At 33.2% G+C, this 24,459-nt stretch overlaps 1 protein-coding gene across 2 annotated transcripts in view; it reads right to left on the bottom strand.

Annotated features, from left to right (window-relative positions):
• Positions 1 to 24,459, bottom strand: part of TLL1 (tolloid like 1) — a 232,296-nt gene that overhangs the window by 112,860 nt on the left and 94,977 nt on the right. For both annotated transcript variants that reach the window (XM_061191578.1, XM_061191577.1), the window contains exons 2-5: positions 12,587 to 12,697; positions 8,857 to 8,937; positions 7,202 to 7,354; positions 6,590 to 6,707 (exon numbers count right to left, since the gene is read on the bottom strand). In XM_061191578.1, the coding sequence (XP_061047561.1) occupies positions 6,590 to 6,707; positions 7,202 to 7,354; positions 8,857 to 8,937; positions 12,587 to 12,697 (463 nt within the window). The remainder of the gene's footprint in view (positions 1 to 6,589; positions 6,708 to 7,201; positions 7,355 to 8,856; positions 8,938 to 12,586; positions 12,698 to 24,459) is intronic.

Genomic DNA, 24,459 nt, shown 5'->3' with positions numbered 1-24,459 from the left:
TTTTCAGAGTAAGCACATTTGTCATTCCAATTATTTCTGTAGGCTTTAAATGCCAGCTAGAAGAAGTAATTCAACTTATTATTTATGAATCTATTATAACAGTTAATTAAGCTTAATAAATCAATAAAAGAAAGAAAAGTGAAGTAACTGGTAGGGAAAAAAATCAGGGAATTGTATTTTTGCTCTCAGGTAGATTTTTTTTTACCAAGACTTTTAAATTTATACATACGTAGTTATTTATTACATACTGAAATAGTAGAGTATTAGGTGTAGCAAAACTCAAAATTTTCAAATTTTGGAGAGATTTAAACTGAAATATTTGCTACCATAAAGCAATAGTGATGAAAGTGAAATATCTGAGGATTATACAGCAACTAAATTACCCACACTGAATCATTATTGCTGGTTATATTCAGAGAAAAAAGTACTTTGCAAATCAAAATCCAGGAGATAGTCAAGCAATGTGGTTGATTCTTTTAATCTAAAACACCTTTTATTAGCATAATTTTACCTATAACAATTTCCAATAAATAAGATGGGGTTTCATAATGGAAAGCAAAAATACATTTCACACTGGCTTTTACAACGGTCCTGTGAAGAAAAATGTGGTGGTTTGATCTCTGACATACTACAGGTCCAGGAACGGAAGAATTTTAGATGTTCAAATGACTAAATAGCTAAATATATGCACATACAATTATGTATGGAATGACAGGTTAATATGCACAGTTTATTTTTAATATGCACAGTTTATAAAAACATGGTTTTAACATATCTGAGTTTCTTTCTAATTCCATCCAGGTTTGATGCCGTTTTCTTGTACATGGCTTTTGATTTTCTGTTTCAAATTTGAGTGCTGCTTTTAAAGCTTGGCCATTATAAGCTCTACCTGTCCTCTCAAGAAAATATTTTACTAATTTTAGAGAAGCCTCACTAAGCCATAGAGAGCAAGAAGGTAATCCAAAACCCACTATTCCCTACTTTGGCCTCGGATTGGTGGAGCAAAGCTATACGCACAAAGAAAGTTGCCTGTAAGTTTTATGCCCTCCTCACAGCAGTCTTTTCTCAGCATAAAGATATGTTTTAAATGTAAACTCAGATTACTCCACTTCTTTACTCAATATTCTCCAATGACTATGTCATAAATTGTGTCAATATTCAAAAGTATTCATTACCCCTCTCTAGGAGATAATTATACATCCCTACCCTACTGATGCTGGGTTTAGTCATGTGACTTGCTCTGGACAATGTCATGTGAGCAAAAAATGTGTCATTTCTGGAGAGAATCTTTAAGAGCAAATATGGTTGACCATATTGTTTCTATTCTTTCTGCTACAACTGCAAGGTTCCAAAAAGAGGCTTCTCCATCAGACTGGACACCATAGTGATGACTCTGGAGTGAGCTACAGCTAACCAGTGGCGGATATACAGTAAGAGTAAGGAGTAAGTGTTTGTTGCTCTTGCTCCTGGGATTTGGGAGTTGTTTGTTACCACGTCATAAATTGCCTTAGCTGACTGATACAGGCTCTCTATTTTTCTCAGAGGAAAATCAAAGTACTTGTAAAAAAACTATAAGATCTTACACAATCTTCCCACACAAATATCTTACCATATAGATCTCATCTCTTATTATCATCCCTGTCACTCCACTCGAGCCATGAAGTTTCCCTGTTGTGCCCTGAGCATGCAGACATACTCCTGCCTCAGAGCCTTTTTACTGTCTATTTTCTCTGTCAGGAACTCTGTTTCCCAGATATACATATGGCTTGTTTCCTCCTCTCTTTCAAGTTCTGTGCAAATGTCCTTCCATCCCACTTACACTACTTTCCTTTTTGTCCTAGAATTTATTGTCTATTAATACATTTTATATTTCATTTATCTTTGCAGGGTTTTTGCCTCCCCACCTAGAATGTAAGCTTTTGGTTGGCAGAAAGTGTACCTGTTTTGCTCATGCTATAATGCTAGCTCCTAGAATACAGGCTGGTACATAATAGAACTCAATAGATACAGAGAACATATTGGTGGTTGCCAGAGGTGGGGGCTAAGGGTGGGTGAAATGGATGAAATGGTGTCAAAATGTACAGACTTCCAGTTACACAATAAGTAATTTCTGAGGCTGTAATGTGCAGCATGGTGACTAAAGTTAACAATACCATATCATATATTTGAAAGTTGCTAAGAGAGTAGATCTCAAAAGTTCTCATCACAAGAAAAAAAAGTTCTCATCACAAGAAAAAAAAACAAACGTGTAACTAAGTATGATGATGGATGTTAACTAAACTTATTATGGTGATCACTTCACAATATACACAAGTCTAAAATCATCATGTTATACACCTAAAACAGTATGTTATATGTCAATTATATCTCAATAAAACTGGAAATATTTTGAAAAATAAAAAGTTAAAAATTTTAATAAATAAACACTTATTGAAAGCACAGATCTCATAAGTGCAGGACAGAGCTAAGACTCTAGTAATTAGCAGCAAGCATCCAAAGAAGTGGTGGAAATGCTCAAGGTGAGGGGTTCAACATGCTCTTTCTGAGACTCCTCCTTCAGCCTGGCTCTCCACTTTTTCTATTAGTATAATTCTATAAATTCCTTTAAAAAACTATTTTTTCTGCTTAAGTTAGCCAGTCTCTGTTGCTTGAGAACAAGAATCCTGGCTAGCACACTTCCTCTGACTAACTATAACATCCTTGCAGAGAGAAAACAACTTACATTCAATTTTATAGTCCCCAAAGTTAGTACAGTAAGTGGCACAAAATGGGAATTCAATAGGAAAGGATGAATAAGTGACTACTGTTACAGTCTGAATAATCAAACTGACCAAAGTTAAATACAATTAAAGCATATGAAATCTAGAAAATAAGAAAATAAGTTAACTCTACATTTGTTTGTTTGATTGTTTTTTGGCAATCATTAAAAATCAGCATATAGTAGATGAAGGTAATAAATTCAGTTACATAAATATCTGACTTACAAAGAATAAAATCAAACAACTTCTATTATAAAATGGTCTCACATTTTGCTGTTTATAATTAATAATTTTGTAAAATAAATAAATGCCACTGAAGCTAATAGACATTCATTGAAAACTATGTATAGCTCAGTTCAAACCTTTTGTCAATATAGAGGGTTAAAGCCTATGTCCACTGCAGATGAAGCAAAGATATCATATACCTAAAAACATGCATACAGATATATATAAACATAATGTACGATTATAATGCAACTTAAAAATAGGAAATACACTAGAGCTAAATGGCAAAAAGTTCTGATTTCTACTTTTTGCTTTTTAAAATTTTATTATTTTCCCACCTATCAAAGGCCTGATATGGAATTAGACACCCACTAAATATTTATTGAATAAAAATTGACTGTAGCAGAATAAGATGGGAAATATAATGCTCTAAATGATATAGGTGATTCCATATTTAATAATTCCTCCCATAAGTATGGAGATGATTTTAGCTTTTATTTTTAAAAATTGCAAGAGCTACAAGTTGTCTGACTTAGTGGGTAAACTCAATGAAAGTGATGACAGTGATAAGAAGTAAGACACATTTGCCTTCTAGATTAAAGCTAGAAACAGAACTAATAAATGTTGCCATCCATATCAATGGCACCACCTTACAGGTTCTCCATATTCTATGGATATTTACACTAGGTATTGCTAAATGTGATGCATTATATGCCGCAGCTCTTATAGGAAAAAAGACCCAATACTAAATCCAATAGAGTGTTAAATGTTTGACTCAAAATATATCTTATTCCAGATGGCCTTCACTATTTTGTGTAATACCAACTGTCAAACTCTTTAATAATTTAAATTGATTTCTATGAGATATAAATGCAGCATTATCATAGCAAGAATGATGAAATAACCACAATTTCATGAAATTGTGGCCAATAATGGTAATTTCAAATGAAATTTAGAAGTCACAAAATGATTAGAATGATTAGCAGGCCAATGATCAAGTTTTATAAAAAGTATCATCCTTCCTATCATTGAAAAAATAATACAGGGCAAACTTTGAACTGGAAAATGAGTACCAAAACAAATCACCAAAATGCAACATTACTACTATAACAGTCACAAATAAACTCAAGAGTCTAATTTCAGGAATGTAACTACAGATTTAAGTATCTTGGGGAAAGTCATAACTTCAGTTTTCACATCTCTAAATTGATGAAGTACATGTTCTTCAAACCCCCTTTGAATTCTTACATTTTTTAATCTCAGGATTACACACAATGTACTTTAGCTGACATGTAAATTGTTGGTACTTTCCTAATCACCTACCTATAAAGCCATGTGCTGTGTGTCATGAGGGACACAAAGGTAAGCTCCCTGCCCTCATCATTGATGAAGGTAGACATTTGAACCAACAGTGGAAATGGAGCTATTATAGCTGTTGTAGAGCAAAGTCCCACTGCAGGCAGCTCAAAAATGGTTGAGCATGAAATATGTGAAAGATTTCCACTGATGAAAACGGAAAGTAAAGGCATTCAAGCAACTAAAACATCACAAAAACAAACATGAAGGAATGATAGTGAATGGGGAAAAATAGTTTAGCAGTATAAAACAAGTGAAATGGAAAACTTTGAAAAGAGCCAAATTAATAAAAGAAAATGAGTATAAACACGAATTTGTTACAAACAGAATTTGAGCAATAAAATAATAAGTGATTGGTGCTTTGGATGTATTTACAGAATTGAAGGGTGGGTAAAGAAAAGATGTATTGATTTGAATACATTATATATTTAGAAATATGTAATCTGAGCTATATCCACTCCTATTAGATAATCAGAAGGAAGGAAGGACAGTCTAGATTTGGACCATAAAAGGTCCTTAATATTTAAAAATATTAAATACATATAAAGAATTAGGAGGGACTTCAAATGTAACCAAAACTTATCAAGAGTAAGTAATTAGAGTAATTTAGAAGAAAACATTGCTTAAATAAGTCATAGCTAAAAAAATCATGGTACTATCAAAATATATAGAAAAATAATAATGTATAATTTTTCCTAATGTCACTTAAGTAGGGCCAAAATTAAAACTCATTACTTTGTAAGTTAAGTTAAATGTTCTAGGAAAATATGGTAGAACAAAGCCAGATGATGTAATGCCCCCAATACCTAGTGAAATATATACTTCCTCCACCCTGAAAATATGTGTCATTAAGGCATGAACTATTTCCTCCAAAGGAATTATGCATTTATTTTTACTTCTCTATGTGAACTATAATAGAGGGTATTCAAATACTTATAGTTGATTAGAGATAATTCCTCTTTATAGAAGAATTTCAGCTAATAAATGTAGAAGGAATAAAAGAAAAGAACAACATGAGAAAATGACTATTCTGCAATGATGGGAATTTACAATTGAGGGACCTGGCTGTCACCACTTGAATCCACTGATCAATCACAGTATCACTAAAGTGGTAGGTCCAGGCATATGTGCCTCTTGATGTGATGCAGTGTAAAGTAGACAGCACACCCTATCAAGTATTCTTAGCAAACAAACAAACAAAAATGGAAACAATTTAAATACTCAAATACTTAAATATAAGTTCCAATTAACTGGAAATATAGGGAGAAAAAATTTGAAAGTTTTCACAATGAAAAGTCTTTTAAAGTACACAGCATTGCTTGGAGAACTGCTGTTACTGTAACTTGGCTAGATTATGGGATTTGTGGAGAGAAGTGGTGGCAGCAGAAGCAGCAGATGGAAGCTGTGGTAAGTTCATGGCATTCCTTAAATGTTACATCCAAGCATCTAGGTTTTATTCTCAAGCTAGCATTTCCCAGAATGTGTTCTGGAATACTGATATACATTCTTCACTATTAACAGGGTGAGATGGGTGTTCCCTTTTTAAAAAAAGTTTAGGGAACACTGTATTCTATATTTCTTTCAATTGGTTGAATATTAGTAAGGTTTAGCACACTGCTTGTAGAAATACCTATTGAAATTTAACACAGCATTTTCACAACTTATAGAATAGTTTATTTTGAAGAGAATATTGTTATCCTGTAAGAAGCAAATCTAGAAAATATCACCGTAGGAGGAAACACTGAGGAATCTCAAAAAGTGTAGTATTTTGCTCTGAAGAGTATTTTTTGAAGATAATTCTAGTGGCAGTGAATTGGTGAGGCAAGACTGGAGAGCAGCTGGAATACAGCTGGTGTGAGAGGACAAAGACATGAACGGACCAAGGGACTGACATGGGATAAAAGTGGAAACCATAAGACATAGTGGATATCAACAGAAATACATTGTTTCTGTTGATATCACTAAAAAATCCATCACTAAAAACAATACTGAGGTTTCTAACTCAGGTTAGTGGGATGTTGGCAATGCCACCATATAGTTAGAACAGAAGGGAAGGCAGCTGTGGTGGTGGAGGATGCACAGAGGTCTGTGATCAAAGAATATATTTATTTAATATATAATATTCTCTTATGTAAAATTCATACTTTCTCATGGGCAAAATACTAAGCAAATATTAAAAAGTGAATCTTACCTATGGATTTTTTTTTTCCCTTCTAAATTTACTTAAGTCAGTCCCTGGTTCTACTTACCCACAAGGCCTATATGTGAATACAATGTAACTCTCTTCATCCCCTCTTTCAATGAAAGTCACGCATGTGTGCTTTTCCCAGTGCCTCATGGCCTGCTTGAACATGGCTCGCTGGCTGCCTGGAAAAATGGCATGACATTAATAAAACAATGGGCTCCTCCATCCCAGGTCTGGCTGCACAGGTCAGACACCACCTCTATCATCAACCAAAGAATACTAGCTCCAAGCACTGCAGTGAGCCACTCTTGAGAGTGGACACTGCCTTCATAATCAGTAGGCTTGAGCTTACTGTCTCTACAAGTATGTGTGTACAAGGCTCCGTAAAAAAGAAAGACATACATTATTCTTGTCAGCTGAAATCAGCTTCCAGATTTAATAGGTACATTTGAAATTCAATTTAAAAACCAGAATAGTTCTTTAGATTCTTAGAACTCAAGACTAAATATATTTTTAAATTTCAAGACACCCTAACTGACAACTCAGGTGAATGGAATATTTCTCGTGTTTCATTTAATACTATGTTTTATATGTTAGTATTCTTTAAAAATATACACTTAATCTATATGATAATTATTAATTCTTTATCAAAATAGACCCTCTGGGAATATCTTACCAGTAAAGTTGCCTCCTATAACGTAAGGAATAACACCTCCAGGCCATACTCTTTCAGTTCTTGATGTAGCAGCTCTGGGAACTCGATTTTTCTCATTTTGCCCTGAGAATTTTAGAGGTACTTTTTCCTTAACTGTGTTGTTTTGCTCCAAGCCTGCAGTGACATTTAAAACATTCTGTGAAACAGAAGTCCTTGGTCAGAGAATCATTTACCTCTTAAAGGACAAGGTGAAATGTCTTATTTACACATTTATATAAATATGCCTGAAGTCAAAATGCATTAAAGAAAAACTTCATTTATATTACATACTTGAAAAAAATGTTAAAATATTTAAGTAGTTCATGTCAAAATACTATTTCCTAATGCTCTATGAACAAATTTTGATGAATTTCCATACAACAGCCCGCAGTGGACAGAAGTTAGGTAGACTTTGTAAGCCACAGAAAAATTCTTTTGTTTTCTACTTTACTAGAACACTAAGAAATTCACCACTAGAATTAAAAAGACATTGTTTAAAAAGTCCTATGATGTTCAAAACCTTTCTTACTCCTGCTAAATCCCTAGTCCTTTAAATCAGAATAGATATTCTGTAGTACAGCTTAAAATTGTGAATATTACACTGTAGAGATAGTAAATGAAATAGAATAAGACAGATATGGTCTCAGATTCTGGGACAATGGGCTATCTCTATTTCAATTTCCTCAGGATTTATATCCACACAACAGAAAAGATTTAGAGAGCAGTACACAAGGTGAACAGGCCAACATAAAATGCAGTCTATTGTGGAAGAGCTTTCAAGTCTGCAGTCACTGACTTTTCTTGGTGACCCTTCATAATTTTTTTGTTACTGTTTTGTTTTTCCTACATTTTCATGATTATTTTTTCTTATTTACATATCATTGTTGATACAAATAGTTTACCACTTACATACACTTCAGACACAACGAACACTGAATGTATGCGCCCTATGCCTGTGTTCCTAACATGTCTAACTTTTTAATATCCTGGAGCAAAGTATCTTCACTTTGGAAAATTAATCCTTAAAAGTAGGCACTTTAAAATATTTAATTAGTATTAATCAATTGAAGAGATGTTAGGATATGAACTTTGAACAGAAGACTTGAAAAATAAACTCTAAAATCTACAAATAGTGATTAATAAATTCAATACTTTAAATATTAACTAATAATTAAGCCAGAAGGCATTTTCTCTGAATGTTTTCCTATATATATTTTTGGAAGGGTAAAAAATATTTTCAATTATTTTTTAATCTAATTAATCAGTTTGACAATTTACTTTAAGTGGATTTTATTTCAAAAGAAACAGCCATGATATTTTTCCATTTGACTAAAACTGATGTAGCTCCATGCTTGATAAAAATACCAATCTACTGGAAATAAATACCAACAATAAAATAAACACCTAATACATTTTTTTATTAAAGAGAAGCTGAAAATAAGCTAAAATATTTCACATGTCCCCAATTAAGTTCTAAAAAACTTACGTTGAATATCAACTAACAAAATAACAATGAATAAAGGACTCTTTCTCAGCATATATCCTTTCCATAATTTGCAGCTTAATGGCAAACAGAACTGCTATGAGTATAATATTGACTGTACATCAAGTGTCTGAAACTTTAAACATTGATATACCAGAGCCAATTCTTCTTATCCTGTCTATAAGTTGGTAGAGGGCCCCTCGTTTCTTTGACATACCATGGTCTCCAAATCCACCTTAAAGAGTAAAAGAAAATAGTAAGTTAACTTCACTGTAAATTAAAGTTCTTGTAAATAAGCAATAGTAATAGGCTACATTGATTTCTCTTTGGACATCTCTTTTTATGTGGTCTTAAAGTAATGAATATCCATAAATCTTGGAAGAGGGTAAAAATTCTACAATAACAAATTTTAGTAACTAAAACTAAGGGGGTAAGAGAAATTAAGAGAGCAATCTAAATGACTTTATTTGGACATCATGGCAATTGAGTCATCTATTGATAATCTGAAACATTATTCTTCACTGTGACCTTGACATCACATAGTATTATATAGGATGACAGCAAGTTGTTCTGCCCTGTTGAGTGCATTCCAGCTATTTTCCCAATACAAACTAAATATTTTCAGATGGCAAACCAGCAAATGGAAATAAAAACGTTAGAAGAGCATAGGTATGTAAATTCTCAATGCAACAGGGGAAAAAAAGCAAGTGTATAGTGCAACTTTTGCCCCAAAGCTTGGATAAATTTTGAGATATTTCTAATAGCGTATGACATTTTATAATGTATTCAAATAAATTTTGAAAATTAGTTTCTATAATTTATAAAAACCAATAACAAAAATTAAAAAAAATTCACAAGGTGAGAATCCAAAAGGACGTCCAGCTGCAAAATACATTGTTATGTTATGCAATTTGCAAAATTTATAAAGGTGATACAAAGAATTTTATAGCTCAAAATGTAGAGGAGAGGGTGACGTAAGGAAATATGTCTTCTTGCAATTTTAAGAAGAAAGTCATATCAGAAAGCAGATCATTTGATGAAAATCCAAATCTTCTGATTCTCATTCCAGGGCTTTAACAAAATGCTCTCCCAGTTTTATCTCCTATTTTGCCTTCTCCTTGAATCTTCGATAGACAAATACAAAGAGGTATCATTGAGCAAACAAGTAATTTGATCACTAATGATATCAGAACAAGTGGTTCATGAGCCTGTGGGCTAAGACAATGAAAGAGGACCAGAAATTCATGCAAACCACAAACTGTTCTTGCATGGAAATAGTTTGAACTATTTCCTTCCAATATTTTTTCCCCTTTGAAATTAATACTGAAACTTAATTACCTAGATTGAAGCTAATAACAAACAAAAACAATAATAAAAATTATTAATATATAAGCCTCTTATAGGAAATATCTATTAAGTCCTTATAAGGCAAATAAGTTAGAGTGCTTGTTCACTAATAATCTGCTTAATTATGTGAATTATATGGTCACATTTTTGCTGTGCCCCTTGAGAAAAATTTTTGAAATTTTTTCGTTGAATATTTTAGAAAGATGAGGTAATACTTAAATGCATTCATTCCTAAGCAGTTACAACAAACATTTTTAAAGGATAGTAAAAATGTATTTGAAATGACCATTGCATAACAATTATATTGCATATTAGGTAGGTCTGAAACACATATAAATATGTATAGAAGGAGGCTAATTATGAGGAAAAAAGAAATGTCTTAGTTAATATTAAGGTAATTATAAGCATAAGAATAATTATAGGCTAGGAAAAACATTTCAAGACTCTCAAAGTCAATAATGTTTTAATAATTTTGAATAATTTTTATAGCAATATAAATAAAATTCTGTGTAGATAGTTCATTGAAATAGAAAAAAGGAAAATTCATAGTATGTGTTTATTTCTCATATATTCTAAAATTTTTAAAATAAAAATATACAAACCTAATAAATATTTATGAGAAAGACAATACATTTTGAAATAAGAAAATAAATATAGTCAATTCAGCACAAACTAACAAGAAAGGGAAAAGTTAGAGTAAGAAAAAACTAAAATATAGAATTCTTTATGATGCTTGAAATTCAACTGAATAGTATAAATTACTTTGAAACATGTACCTTTCACATATATATTTACAATATGATTTTTATAATTGATAGTATAATTCTGTTTTATGCTATTTATCTAAATAATGATATTTTATTTCCAAATGTTACTATTTCAGAGCTTAACTATAAATGAAATGACAAAATTACATAGTATTAAAATGTTCTGAATCACAGAAAATGAATGTCTCCAGTACAAAGAGAGGACAATGGGTTAAATAAATGACCTGAATAAAGCTTGAATCTAATGAAAATCTTAATAAAAATTGAGAATGTAATTTGATAAATTTAAGATTTTGCTGAGTTATATCATTGCTCTCTTGTTCCAAATCCGTTATCTCTGTGACAGTGTTAAGTGTGAGATAGTGGTTGGAGTCTGTCAATAAACATACCTATAGGAATATACTATCTGCGATTACACTGCAAAGCAGTTTCCCTCATATATTTGGTGTATGTTTCAGAAAAGACTCACTATATATAAAAAGGCTAAAGCATATTATTTTTAAGTACTGTATTATTTAAGTTTTATTACCTTACATAAATTTCTTATATGTAATAATATTTTGATTATGTACAATAATGTCTTTATTCTTAAAAGGGCATGTTAACCTATTTAATATTGAAAAGCTATGTTGTTGGTAATTAACTTCAAAATATTTTATACATACTTATACATGTATGCATGCACACACACATACAGAGAGCAAATATGGTAAACTGAACAACTGCTGAATCTTCAAGGTGTATGGGTGTTGCTTGCATTATCCTATCAACTTTTAGATATCTTTGAAACATGTCATAATAAAAAGCTGCGAAAAAGTAAATTGGGCAAAGAGAGATGTTAATTCACAGTAAAAAGTCTTAAGACTAAAATATATTTGTCTGCTAGATACCACAAAGGAACTATATGTTTTATTTTCCATAGAATACAAGAAGAAAGTAAAAATAGCATTGGACAGAAGGAGAGATTCAATGAAATCAAAAAGCATGACACTGAATAAATGTTTTAGCTATAACTACAAAAAGAAATTTTACATTTTTAACCTTGCAATTTTTCTCCAAAATAAAATACAGAATAAAAATTGTATCAAGATAATATAAAATAATTTTTAAATTTTAGTACAGATATTTTAAAATGAGGACCCAAATGTCTTTTAAAATATTACAAGTCTCATATAGGCATAATTCAAATATGTTCAAACAGTTGAAATTGAAATTTTCTTCCAGGTTTTCACAAAAATTATAAAAATAGATATATAAATTTTTCTAAATAAGTTTGTATATAATTACTCTAAGAATAATTTACTTTTTGCATCTCAATATCCAAATAGGAGGCAACTGAATATAATGTTCAAGACTATGAAATTTAACCTTCCTCAGAATTGAATTTTGGTCCTGACTCAGTCATTTCCTGGCTATGTGACAATAAGAAAACTACATAACCTTGTAAATCTCCATCTCCTCACTTGTAAATCACAATAAGCAGCTACCTTCATGGGGTCATTATGAGGAGTCAAAGAGTTAACACCTGCAAAGTACTTAAACCAGGCCCGGTACATGGTACGTGGTAAACACTACAACATCTTTGTTAAATACATTAATTAATAAAATTAAAACTATGAATAAAACTTAAATTTCTATATAGGCTCATTCATATCAAGAAAATCAAAGTTGATCACTGGAACATTAAAAATGATCCAAAGAGTATTTTAGCATTTCAAGAGTATATTTTCTTCTAAATGAATGCAAACTGAATCAAATAATCAACTGTACCTGTGGTATGTCCAAATTTTCCAAAGGGGTTCTGTGTAAGGTCAATTGTCCTATCAATTTGAAAGATATTTAAGTCTTCATCGTCTAAGGCAATGTCACCCCAAAACACAGCTAAAAAAGAAAATTTCAATTATAATATAAATTATTTAAGAGCAAAAATTGATGCAAACAAAGCTAATTAGAAAAATATTGCTAAAAAATGTGGAAATGTGGTCCCTAAAGATGTAGAGATATTTCAGAAAGTAAGTGTAACTGAACCTACTGGACCTGTTACAGTGTAATATGAGCCACCTGTGAAAGGACGTGACCCACTTTTTTTACTTTGATGTTTGAGGGGAGAGGGAGAAAGTTATTTCTTTGAATGAAATGGCCTCAGATTTATGGGGTGGGGGGGGTTCTAAGGGAAGAAAATTCAGCAATCATGGCTAATTTGCAAATAAATGAAAATCTGATAAGAATGCCTATATTTACAGTGGATGTCTGAGATCAGCAGGTCTTCACTGACAGGTAGAAGAAGAGGTAGTAGCAACTAAACTGTGTGCTATGATAGCTTCATAAGGTGAGGTTCAATTGAGACAAAAGAATATTGTGCTGTTATAGCAACTCATTCACCACATTTTTATACAGTTATAATGCACTTTCTCTAAAGATGGCATTGCCTCTGAGTCTCTATAAAATGTATAAATTAAGTCAACTTTTATTTAGGCAATGACCAGGTGCTGACCTTTCATCACTAATGACAAATAAGACACTGCCCATATTTTTAGGAGCGTCAAAATCATTACCCTGATCCTGGAAACACTCTATCTTTTATACCCAGCAGTTTATGCTACTTAATAAAACAAAGCTCTATAAACCATTGTGAATGTATTTAAACCAGTAAGTGAATTCTCTTTTAAGGTCAGAAATATACATTTGCATAACAAAAATGGCCTTCTTGTTTATTTGAGTCTAAAAGTATCCCTTTGTACTATCAGATGTCAAAATATAATAACTTTAAGAAATGTAGCAAATTTAAGAGAGAGAATAAATTAATCATGAAATAGTAAAACATTGACAAATGCCTTGGAAATTCTGGGATATTTGTTTCTTGATACAGGTTTACAAATTTGCTTTTTAAATTTTTTCTTCAGATTTTTCTTCTGCAAAACCAAAAAGGAGGGGAGGAATTTACATGAAAAAATTTAGAGAGAATCCTACTCAATATATTGTAATCACCTATAAGGTAAAAGAATCTGAAAAAGTGTATATATATATATATATATATATATATATATATATATATAAAACTGTATCACCATGCTGTACACCTGAAACTAACACAACGTTGTAAATCAACTATATTTCAATTTAAAAAAGTGAAAAAAATTTAGAAAATGACAAAATCCATCCTTTTCAAATCACTTTTACTAAATTCAAACCTTAATATGTATGAATTTTAGCTATAAAAACTAATTAATAAAATTAGTTTTAAGTCATAAACTTCAATCCTGAAAGCTATACAATGCTTTAGGCTTTGATCAAAGGTTTATCATATAAAATTATATACTTAGTTTAGTTCGCTTATACAAAACTGACATGAGATAAGAAGAGGTTTATTTATGTGTAAATCTAGAAAGGAAGAAAACAGAAATTAGTTCAAGATGCGTTATCAGTTCAACATATGAAAAAATCTTTATTAGAATTAGAATTCGCTCATCAACCCCTCTCTTCTGCCCTACTGTCAATGGAATGGCAGTCTGTAGAAGTTATGCTTACAATCTTTTGATATCAGGGATGAAGAAGTCTGTAGAAGAGTTAATAGTGCTGACTAAGAAGTTGGTCTTGATGACTGAAATTGAATCCAGATTCTAATCAGTTTCATACACATGCAGCAGAAACCGCTAAGTCGCCACCATCCCTAAAGCCAGACATCCTAACAAATAGATGGCCTACCTAAATAAAATATCTTCCAATTATATAAAGGCTTGTTCGTTTTCATAAACAAATTTTGCACTGTCTTTTTTTTTTCAAGATTTTTCACTATTCTAAGGGAAATACAAGTTTGCTAGTTATTTAAATCTTCTATCATGTGTATTTACTATGCACATAGTTGTGAGCACTGACTGGCAGTGACTCTCTCAGTCTGCCTCTTCCTTCCCTAGTGCTGGGGGACAGTTAGGGACACTAAAAAAGTGCTTCTCTTTTATTTTTCCAGGAATCACAGCAAATCTGGTAAAAATGCAGGCTCTGATTTAGTAGGTCTGGGGAGAGGTCTCAGATCTACATTTTTAACAAGCTCCCATTACTACAAATAATTATCATTGTCATTATCTTTATTAGAATCATTTTTTTCTCCAACAATAAATTTTACTTCTCTCTGAATCAGCTGGTTGACTTGAAAGCTTAAGCATTCTACCAAATAAAGTGTATTTCGTCTGTACTACATTTATATAATAAAGGTAGTAGTAAAATAAAACTCAAATGTGTTTTAGATTTTTATTTTCTTGTAGTGACTTTTCACATGCAATAGGATTCATGTCTTCATGGATTATATCAAACGAAGATCAGCAGTCCAGGTTGATATAACACTTCACAGAAGAAAAAAAATTATTTCTGGAATAAGAACGGCATAAGACCAGATGATTCTCGAAGGAGACAAAACTTCTCTGGAGTACATAGCTTATTTTTTATTTATTGTTATTTTTTTCTGAACTAATAGCCTCAGTAGTTTTGCAGTTCTGAATCCGCCATGAATTGCTTCAGGAGCAATAGTGAGTGACTAAGCCAATTCATATATGTGTAGACTTGATGTACTGTAGGCCATATATACCTTTAAATCTTGATATTGTCTACAGCAACAAAAAATAGACATCTTAGAACTTTCAACCTATCACATAGTTTAAAATGCACAATTTCTTTTTTTTTTTTGCACACATTTGAAGGTTTCCTTAATTCACCTTCTACTTTAGTCTAGGTGACTTATTTCTACATGTTAAATATTTACTTATGCATTGGCATAGCAGCTGGACGATGACAATTTATATTAATATGTATTTAGAATTTGCATTGTAATCCAACATATATTTTTTATATAGGTTCCAAGATATTTGTAATTCTCAAGTCCACTTTGGAGCTTTTTGTTTTTCCTTCTATATGGTATTTTCTATATATTTTACATCAAAAAACAAAAATTAAAGAGAAATACTTTTAAAACTATAAATTATCAGGCTTCCCTGGTGGTACAGTGTTAAAAATCCACCTGCCAATGCAGGGGACACGGGTTCAATCCCTGGCCCAGGAAGACCCCACATGCTGTGGAGCAACTAATCCCATGCGCCACAGCTACCGAGCCTGAGCTCTAGAGCCCGTAAGCCACAACTACTGAGCCCACATGCCACAACTACTGAAGCCCACGTGCCTAGAGCCCGTGCTCCACAACAAGAGAAGCCACGACAATGAGAAGCCCGCGCACCACCAACCTGCCGCAACTAGAGAAAGCCCGCGCGCAGCAACGAAGACCCAACACAGTCAAAAATAAACAAACAAATTAATTAATTAATTAAAAAAACTATAAATTATCAGTCATTAGCCCCATTTAATACAGTGATTTGAGTTTACTGATATCAGATACAGAAGCAATATAGGAAACTGGTTATAAATTACGATACTAGGGAAATGTTCAGTGCAATTAGAATATTTACTATCTGTTTGGAATTCTGCTCAGATTCCAGTCAAAAAATGGGGATGTAGCTAACCAATAGGCCAAAATAAAATGTCAAAAATAACAATTTTGAAACTACATGGAAAACCACAGATTTTGTTTTTCCCCAAAGGCTATTTGCATTCATTGTACTACAAAAAAGTTTTTTAATCAGAGACCAAAAAACAAAAAAAAAAGACAGGGTGCTTTTACTGCACATTTTATAAAAGAATATATGGTGAAAATAAGCAATCCAAGGTTGTGATTCCCTATACTCTAACTTTAAATGATGTCTCTTCCACCCACATCCCGATTCCCCAGTGATCTATAGTCCTGCAATTTTGAAGCTGGGGTCCAGGGACTAGCTTTAAGGACACTTCAAGCCTGTGATTTCCTAAAAGCTGTATGCAAAAAATATGTATGAGTTTGTAAACACAGTCACCACATGTTTTCCAGAGAAGAGGTCCATAGTAGATTACCAAAAGGGGTCACACAAAGTAAAGAACCTCTACTTTTGCAAAAAGCAGAGCCTTTCAATGCACTCAGGAGAAAATACTTACAAACTAAATATTCTCAAGAAAACGAATATATTTTCTTGATAGTTGATGACTACTTGGGAGTACACTGTAGTAGAAAAGATGACAGAGCTCCTCAGGCATTTCTTACAGAAAGCCCCCCCAGGAAGCTCCTCTCCCCAACTAACCCTTAGGGGTCTCACCCGCCTCCATGTCCTGCCTGTCTTTCCAACACACAAGATTTCATAACATGCTTTCGATTGTCTGATTCCTCAACCTAAGTTTAAAAATACTGACCACAGGAAGGATGTGTTGCTCATCTTTAAACACTCACTGCCAGAGTGCCTGACATAAAGTAGTCCTCAGTATATGTTATGAGGCACAAAAAATGTGAATGAGTAAATGAATTGGGGTATAGTTGTATATAACAAAAATGAGGCTAGGCATGGGACATAATTCACAAATTTGCCTTATGACCCCAAATACTAGGTGTTCAACCATTCCAAAGAATATTTCAAATCCTTTCAAGCTAGAGGGAATTATTGTTTTATACTTTAAAATAAAAAACAATTAAAAGGTAGCTGTCTTTCTTTTTATTCCAATAGCATATATTATTAAGTGTAGTTATGGGAAGTGTATCATTTTTTCCTAAACATCACAATGATGTGCTCAGGAAATACATGACTGAACTAACAGATCAGTTATATTGAGACATATAGGATTTGAGAGATAACTTAAAGATTCAACAATAGCCAAGAGGATTTGCTTATCACACTGTTTCAGTTTAAACTTTATGCTGTTATTGATGTTGGATTTAGGGAGGAAGATGATGTCATGTGAAGGCCTGACAAAGCTACTTTGGCTACTGTAGGCTAAAATAAAGGCCTAGGGAAAATCTCCTCAGACAAGGGCAACAGCGAAGGCTTAAAAGTCAACTATTTTTACATGATTGATTGACAACCACTAAGCAAATTCCCAAGGAAAAGTAAGATTTAGCAAAAGTTCCAATATATATATTTTGGAGACAACATTACCTTATTTAAAAGAGGAAATAATTTTCTGGTGGCATTTCATATGCACAGAATAAATTTTTTCCCCAAAATGACAAACATGAAAGTAACTTTAAGTTCCAAGTTTGGGAAACAATTATCTAACATTTTAAAAGTTCTTGATACAATACTAAAATAAATGAAGATATATTTTTATATAGATTCTCAGAAATGATCTTCAAAAAAAAAAAGGGTAAGAAATTTTTCATGTAGTACATTTCTTTCTTAAATTTCTAATAATAAGAAAGAATTTGTAGTCCAGTTATTTTAGTGGTTGTTCATAAAAAAATCATATGCAATGCTTTATTTAAAATATTTCATAGGGTTTTTTCAAGATCTGCATTATAACTTCTACCATAAACTATCACATAAACTGAACAAAATCATCCAATCTACAAAAAATGTGATGTAGTGAAGTATAAATGATGAGTTAAATAAAATGGTTTACTCATCTTTCTCCGATAAACTGGATTGAAAGGTGCTTCTGGGTAATATGACTCTCATCTGCCGCCTTAAAACAAGATGCCTCTATGTACCAAGGGCAGGTTTTCTGGAGGAAGGGGGTGTGGTACAGTATAAAAAGCTAACTGTTTGGGCCATTATTTAAAAAAAAAGCTGTCCAAACATACTCCAAATTTAGAGGTTGCTTCAAAGAACACAAAACTGCTGCTCGAGTTAAACACAGTTTTGATTATTTCTTGAATCAGGAAACAAAATACAGTCTCAGCACAAAATCATATGTTCAATCTGAAATGCAAAACAAATAAACATATGCATATACATGTACATATATACCATGCAAGGAATATTCCTCCAGAATATGGAGACATTTGATAATAATTTTTCAGGATATTAATGAGTTTCAAGATAAATCTAGATTGATCAATAGATTCTGAAAACAGAACAGAAGCAGCAATTTATCTTTTTTAAATCTTCTTTTCCTGTTTTAATGCACTTTAACAATATGGATGTGATTAAATACTAAATTTTCAAATAATTGTATCTTTCTTTTTAAGTAAGAAAACAAAATTTTTCCCACAAAAAAAGATCCATCAAAATACCGTGTCAATCTGCATTTATAACCCACAATGCCCATGGATAGGGTTTCTCAGGACATTTTAAAAATGTCAACCACATCACAAATACTCATTTTGAACTCTTTGACTCAAAAGAAAAAACACTGACAGAAAAGTACTTTGATCAAGAAATGTAAAAATAAATATTGAAACTTATTTTGTGTATGGCCTAATATTTTCTGTCACAAGCTTTAAAAAAAACGGTTTATTGTAGCTCATAAGTTTTTAAAAACTGCCATTCTTATACTGCTCAAATAATGAATATATAATCAACCACTACCAAGATTTGGTTTATTTATATTTCCCATGTCCTCCATTTTATAACAATTGAGCTGTTTTTTCTTCCCTTAGGCTTGAGTTTTTTCTTCCCTTAGGAAGTTTGTCTACAAACTGTGGCCAGTGTAGGAGTCACCCTGATACTTCTTTTTAAATTAATTTACATTTTTAAATTAAATTGGTTTATTTTCTAAATATTGACCTTAGCTCTTGGAGTAAATCTTGATGCCTTCCTGGAAGTAAGGTCATTCATGAAAATGCTATTTTCTATATTCTAGCTATGTTTTACCCATTGGCTGGTCACCTCTTCACAAAAACAGAAGAACCTTTTTTCTCACTTTTTCCATTTTTATTAGTCTATTGTTATACTAGGTAAAGAGAGAAAATGTTATATTCCAACCTTTCCGGCCATTATTCATCTTTGTAAAAGATTTCCTCTAGGGCACAAGTCAAAGGTTGGAGTCTTTTTTCTTTGCTTAATTTATGCCATTGCACAGCCCTCAAGTCAACATGTGCTCAGTGAAATAGGCTTTACAAAATTTAAAAGCTCATTAACATCCTAAAAACTTGACTCCGCATACTGTTTTCTATTCCTTCTCTTCATAGTCTCAGAGACCTTCAACAATTGAAAGGATAATTAAATGGAACTTTATTCACACCAAAACAAGCAAAAAATAGAAATATCTGTGAAATATCCTTGGTCAATATTATTTTGAACTTTGTAAAAGTTCCATAAAGTGTCAGTAACTTATATTGATATTAAATGTATGGTGCTTAATGTTAATAAAGCACCCTCATCAATATTATTCCAATTGAGCCTTAGAAAATTCTAGGATATAGATTCATATTACTAACCTGCCGATAGAATTTACTTTTTAAAAAACTTACCATCTCTTATTGCCCATTATATTACACTATCTCCCTTTATTTGATTTGGGAGTTTATTGGCACTAACTTTAGGTAATTTTTTAGAGAAAAAAGATTCTGAGTCAGAAGCACTGTCTGTCTAAAAATTTCAATTTGAGGTAATGCTGGTGCCCCATATGAACCACTTGATGATCTCATATGGCAAATGAAGAGAAGACGTGCTTTTCTTTTTGGATGGGGAGAAACAAGGATGGACTGCATTGGCATATGGAGATGATGTACTTCACTGATAATTGGAAGTGATCTACCAAAAAAATAGTATTTCAGTAGTACTACTAAAAAAAAAGGAGTTCATCATAGCTTGCGTGCTGGAAGGAAAGAAAACACCAAAGACTCTGCTTATTATCTAGTTGCAATATTAATATTACTAAATAATCTGCCAGTAATGTTTCAAGCCTGGTTATAGATAATAAATTAGAAGGAAATAGATGTTGAAATGTAAAATGAAATGCATGCATATTAGATAAATAAAATCTTTATAAATACCAGAAAAATCATTATTTAAATTTCAATATTAAATAATTATGCCATTATTTCAATTTAAATATTTAGAACTGGCAAAAGTCTTAGCTAATAGATATAAATTGGAAAACTGGCCATTAAATCCTCCAGTTTCTCTGTAGCAATAGTGATGAGTTATTTTTAAAAAGAGAATAACTTAGAAGCTAAATAAACTACCAAATGTGTATCATGAGCAAAAATTATATATTTAATATTGAGCAAAATAATACAGTTGGAAAAAATCTATCTATTACTTGAATAAAGTCACTGTAGTCTTATAAAACAAACCAATGTCTGGAAAATGTAAAGAAAGATCATAAATAAACCTGTATTTTTAATATCCCCACATATTTAATTTCTTTGACATCATGTTTTAAATCATTTTGTTTAAGTGTATCCCTTAACTACTTATTGTGGATATAGGTGATTTTACTACTTTTGTCTTTTAACCTTCCTTTTAGCTTTATAAGGGGTTGATATACTACATTTGCCATATAGTTGCTTTAACCAGTGAGATTTTTCCTTTTTGTAATGTTCACACTTTATTTCAACAACATAAAATAAGCATGTATATGATTTCATGGAGATTAAACAACATGCTACTAAAAAACTAATGGATCAAAGATGAAATCAAAGAGGAAATTAAAAAATACCTTGAGACAAATGACAAAGAACACACACACCATACAAAATCTATGGGATGCAGCAAAAGCAGTTAGTACAGGGAAGTTCATAGCGATACAGGCCTTTTTCAAAAAACAAGAAAAATCTCAAATAAACAATCTAACTTAAAAGAGTTAGAAAAAGAAGAACAAACAAACCTTAAAGTGAGCAGAAGGAAGGAAATAAAAGATCACAGAGGATATAAATAAAATAGAGATTTAAAAAAATAGAAAAAATCGATAGAGACTTTCCAGGATGGCGGAGGAATAAGAGGACATGGAGTACATCTCTCCCCACAAATAGATCAAGAATACATCTACAGGACTTCCCTGCAGTGATTAAGAATCCACCTGTCAATGCAGGGGACACGAGTTCGAGCCCTGGTCCGGGAAGATCCCACATGCCGTGGAGCAACTAAGCCTGTGTGCCACAACTACTGAGCCTGTGCTCTAGAGCCCACGAGCCACAACTACTGAGCTGCATGCTGCAACTACTGAAGCCCATGCACCTAGAGCCTGTGCTCTGCAACGAGAGAAGCCACTGCAATGAAAAGCCCGTGCACCGTGATGAAGAGTAGTCCCCGCTCTCTGCAACTAGGGAAAGCCCGCCTGCAGCAATGGAGACACAACGCAGCCAAAAATAAATAAATAAAATTTATTAAAAAAAAAAAGAATACATCTACAAATGGAACAATTCTCACAGAGTACCTGCTAAATACTAGCAGACAATTTTGAACACCTAAAAGGACAAGAAAGATCCCCATGTAACCAGGTAGGAGGAAAGAAAGAAGAAGGGAAAAGGAAGAGGAGGGGAAGCAGGATGGGACCTACACTCCTGGTGGGGAGCTGAAGGTAAGGAGGTTCCCTCATCTGGGGAAACCCCCTCACCAGTGGGAGATCAGCTGGTGCAGAAGGGGAGCTTTGGGGGCTTGGAGGAGAACCCAGCAACTGGTCTGTGGCAGGCAGGATAGAGTGGGACCTACACAGATGGTCCATGCCACAGCCCTGTGTGCCCCAGCCTGAGATGGGTGTCTGCTGGTGTGCACGGGGGCTGGGTGCTGGGATGTGCGGTTTGGAGAGCAGACCCAGGGAGGGGACTGCTGTTGACTGTGAAAAGAAAGCCTGAGGGGACAGGAGCACTATGGAGGGCCCCCACAGTAGCTGGTTCGTGTGCCCCTGCCATTGCCTCCTCCACCCCCTCCCACCTGGGTGGCCTGCTCTCCGTGATCACTGCCTCGGCTCCTTCTTGCCTGATGGGCTCCCATGTGGTCTAGCAACCTCTAAAGCAGACTCCATTGGGCAGGACACACACAGAGGTGAGGCTAAAACCACAGCTGAGCCCCAGGGGCCATGTGACCAGGGAAGAAGAGCAGAAATCTCTCCTCGCAGCTGTGTGAATCACAGAGTTACACCTCCACTGATGGCTTCCTCGCCTGTGAAACATCCGAAAGGGAACAAGTGCTCCTGCAGATGGGATGAGTCTGGCTTTAGCAGCTGTGGGCTTTGTGGGCACGTAAATGGATTAAATGCTCCAACCAAAAGACATAGACTGGCTGAAAAGATACAAAAACAAGACCCGTATATGTGCTGCCTACAAGAGACCCACTTCAGACCTAGGGACACATACAGACTGAAAGTGAGGGGATGGAAAAAGATATTCCATGCAAATGGAAATCAAAAGAAAGCTGGAGTAGCAATACTCATATCAGACAAAATAGACTTTAAAATAAAGGCTGTTAAAAGAGACAAGGAAAGACACTACATAATGATCAAGAGATCAATCCAAGAAGAAGAGATAAAAATTATAAATATTTATGCACCTAACATAGGAGCACCTCAATACATAAGGCAACTGCTAATAGGCATAAAAGGGGAAATCAACAGTACCACAATAATATCGGGGGATTTTAACACCCCACTTACACCAATGGACACATCATCCAGACAGAAAATTAGTAAGGAAACACAAGCCTTAAATGACACATTAGACCAGATAGACATAATTGATATTTATAGGACATTCCATCTGAAAACAGCAGAATACACTTTCTTCTCAAGGGCACATGGAACATTCTCCAGGGTAGATCACATCTTGGGCCACAAACCAAGCCTTGGTAAATGTAAGAAAATTGAAATCTTATCAAGCATCTTTTCTGACCACAACACTATGAGATTAGAAATCAAACACAGGAAAAAACTAAAAACCCCAAACACATGGAGGCTAAACAATATGTTACTAAATAATCAATGGATTACTGAAATAAATGGGAAATCAAAAAATACCTAGAGACAAATTACATGAAAACATGACGATCCAAAACTATGGAATGCAGCAAAAGCAGTTCTAAGAGGGAAGTTTATAGCAATACAATCTTACCTCAGGAAACAAGACAAATCTCAAATAAACAACCTTAGCTTATACCTAAAGCAACTAGAGAAAGAAGAACAAACAAAACCTAAAGTAGGTAGAAGGAAAGAAATCATGAGGATCAGACCAGAAATAAATGAAATAGAGATGAAGAAAACAGCAGCAAATATCAATGAAACTAAAAGCTTGTTCTCTGAGAAGATAAAGAAAATTGATAAACGTTTAGCCAGACTCATCAAGAAAAAAAGGGGAGGACTCAAATCAATAAAATTAAAAAATGAAAAAGGAGAAGTTACAGTGGACCCCAAAGAAATACAAAGCATCATAAGAGACTACTACAAGCAACTTTATGTCCAAAAATGGACAACCTAGAAGAAATGAACAAATTCTTAGAAAGGTACAACCTTCCTAGACTGAACCAAGAAGAAATAAAAAATATGAGCAGACCAATCACAAGTACTGAAATTTAAACTGTGATTAAAAATCTTCCAACAAACAAAAGTCCAGGACCAGATGGTGTCACAGGTGAATTCTATCAAATATTTAGAGAAGAGATATAATGTATACTTCTGAAACTCTTCTAAAAATTGCAGAGGAAGGAACAATTACAAGCTCATTCTACGAAGCCACCATCACCTTGATACCAAAATTAGAGAAAGATATCACAAAAAAAGTAAACTATAGGCCAATATCACTGATGAACATAGATGCAAATACCACCAACAAAAAACTAGCAAACCAAATCCAACAACACATTAAAAGGATCATATAGCGTGATCAAGTGGGATTTATCCCAGGGATGCAAGGATTCCTCAAG

The sequence above is a fragment of the Eubalaena glacialis genome, chromosome 5 (genome assembly GCF_028564815.1).
Source record: "Eubalaena glacialis isolate mEubGla1 chromosome 5, mEubGla1.1.hap2.+ XY, whole genome shotgun sequence".
Lineage (NCBI taxonomy): Eukaryota > Metazoa > Chordata > Mammalia > Artiodactyla > Balaenidae > Eubalaena > Eubalaena glacialis.
Note: the sequence above shows the minus strand (reverse complement) of the source record. Positions and strands in the feature narration are given on the sequence as shown.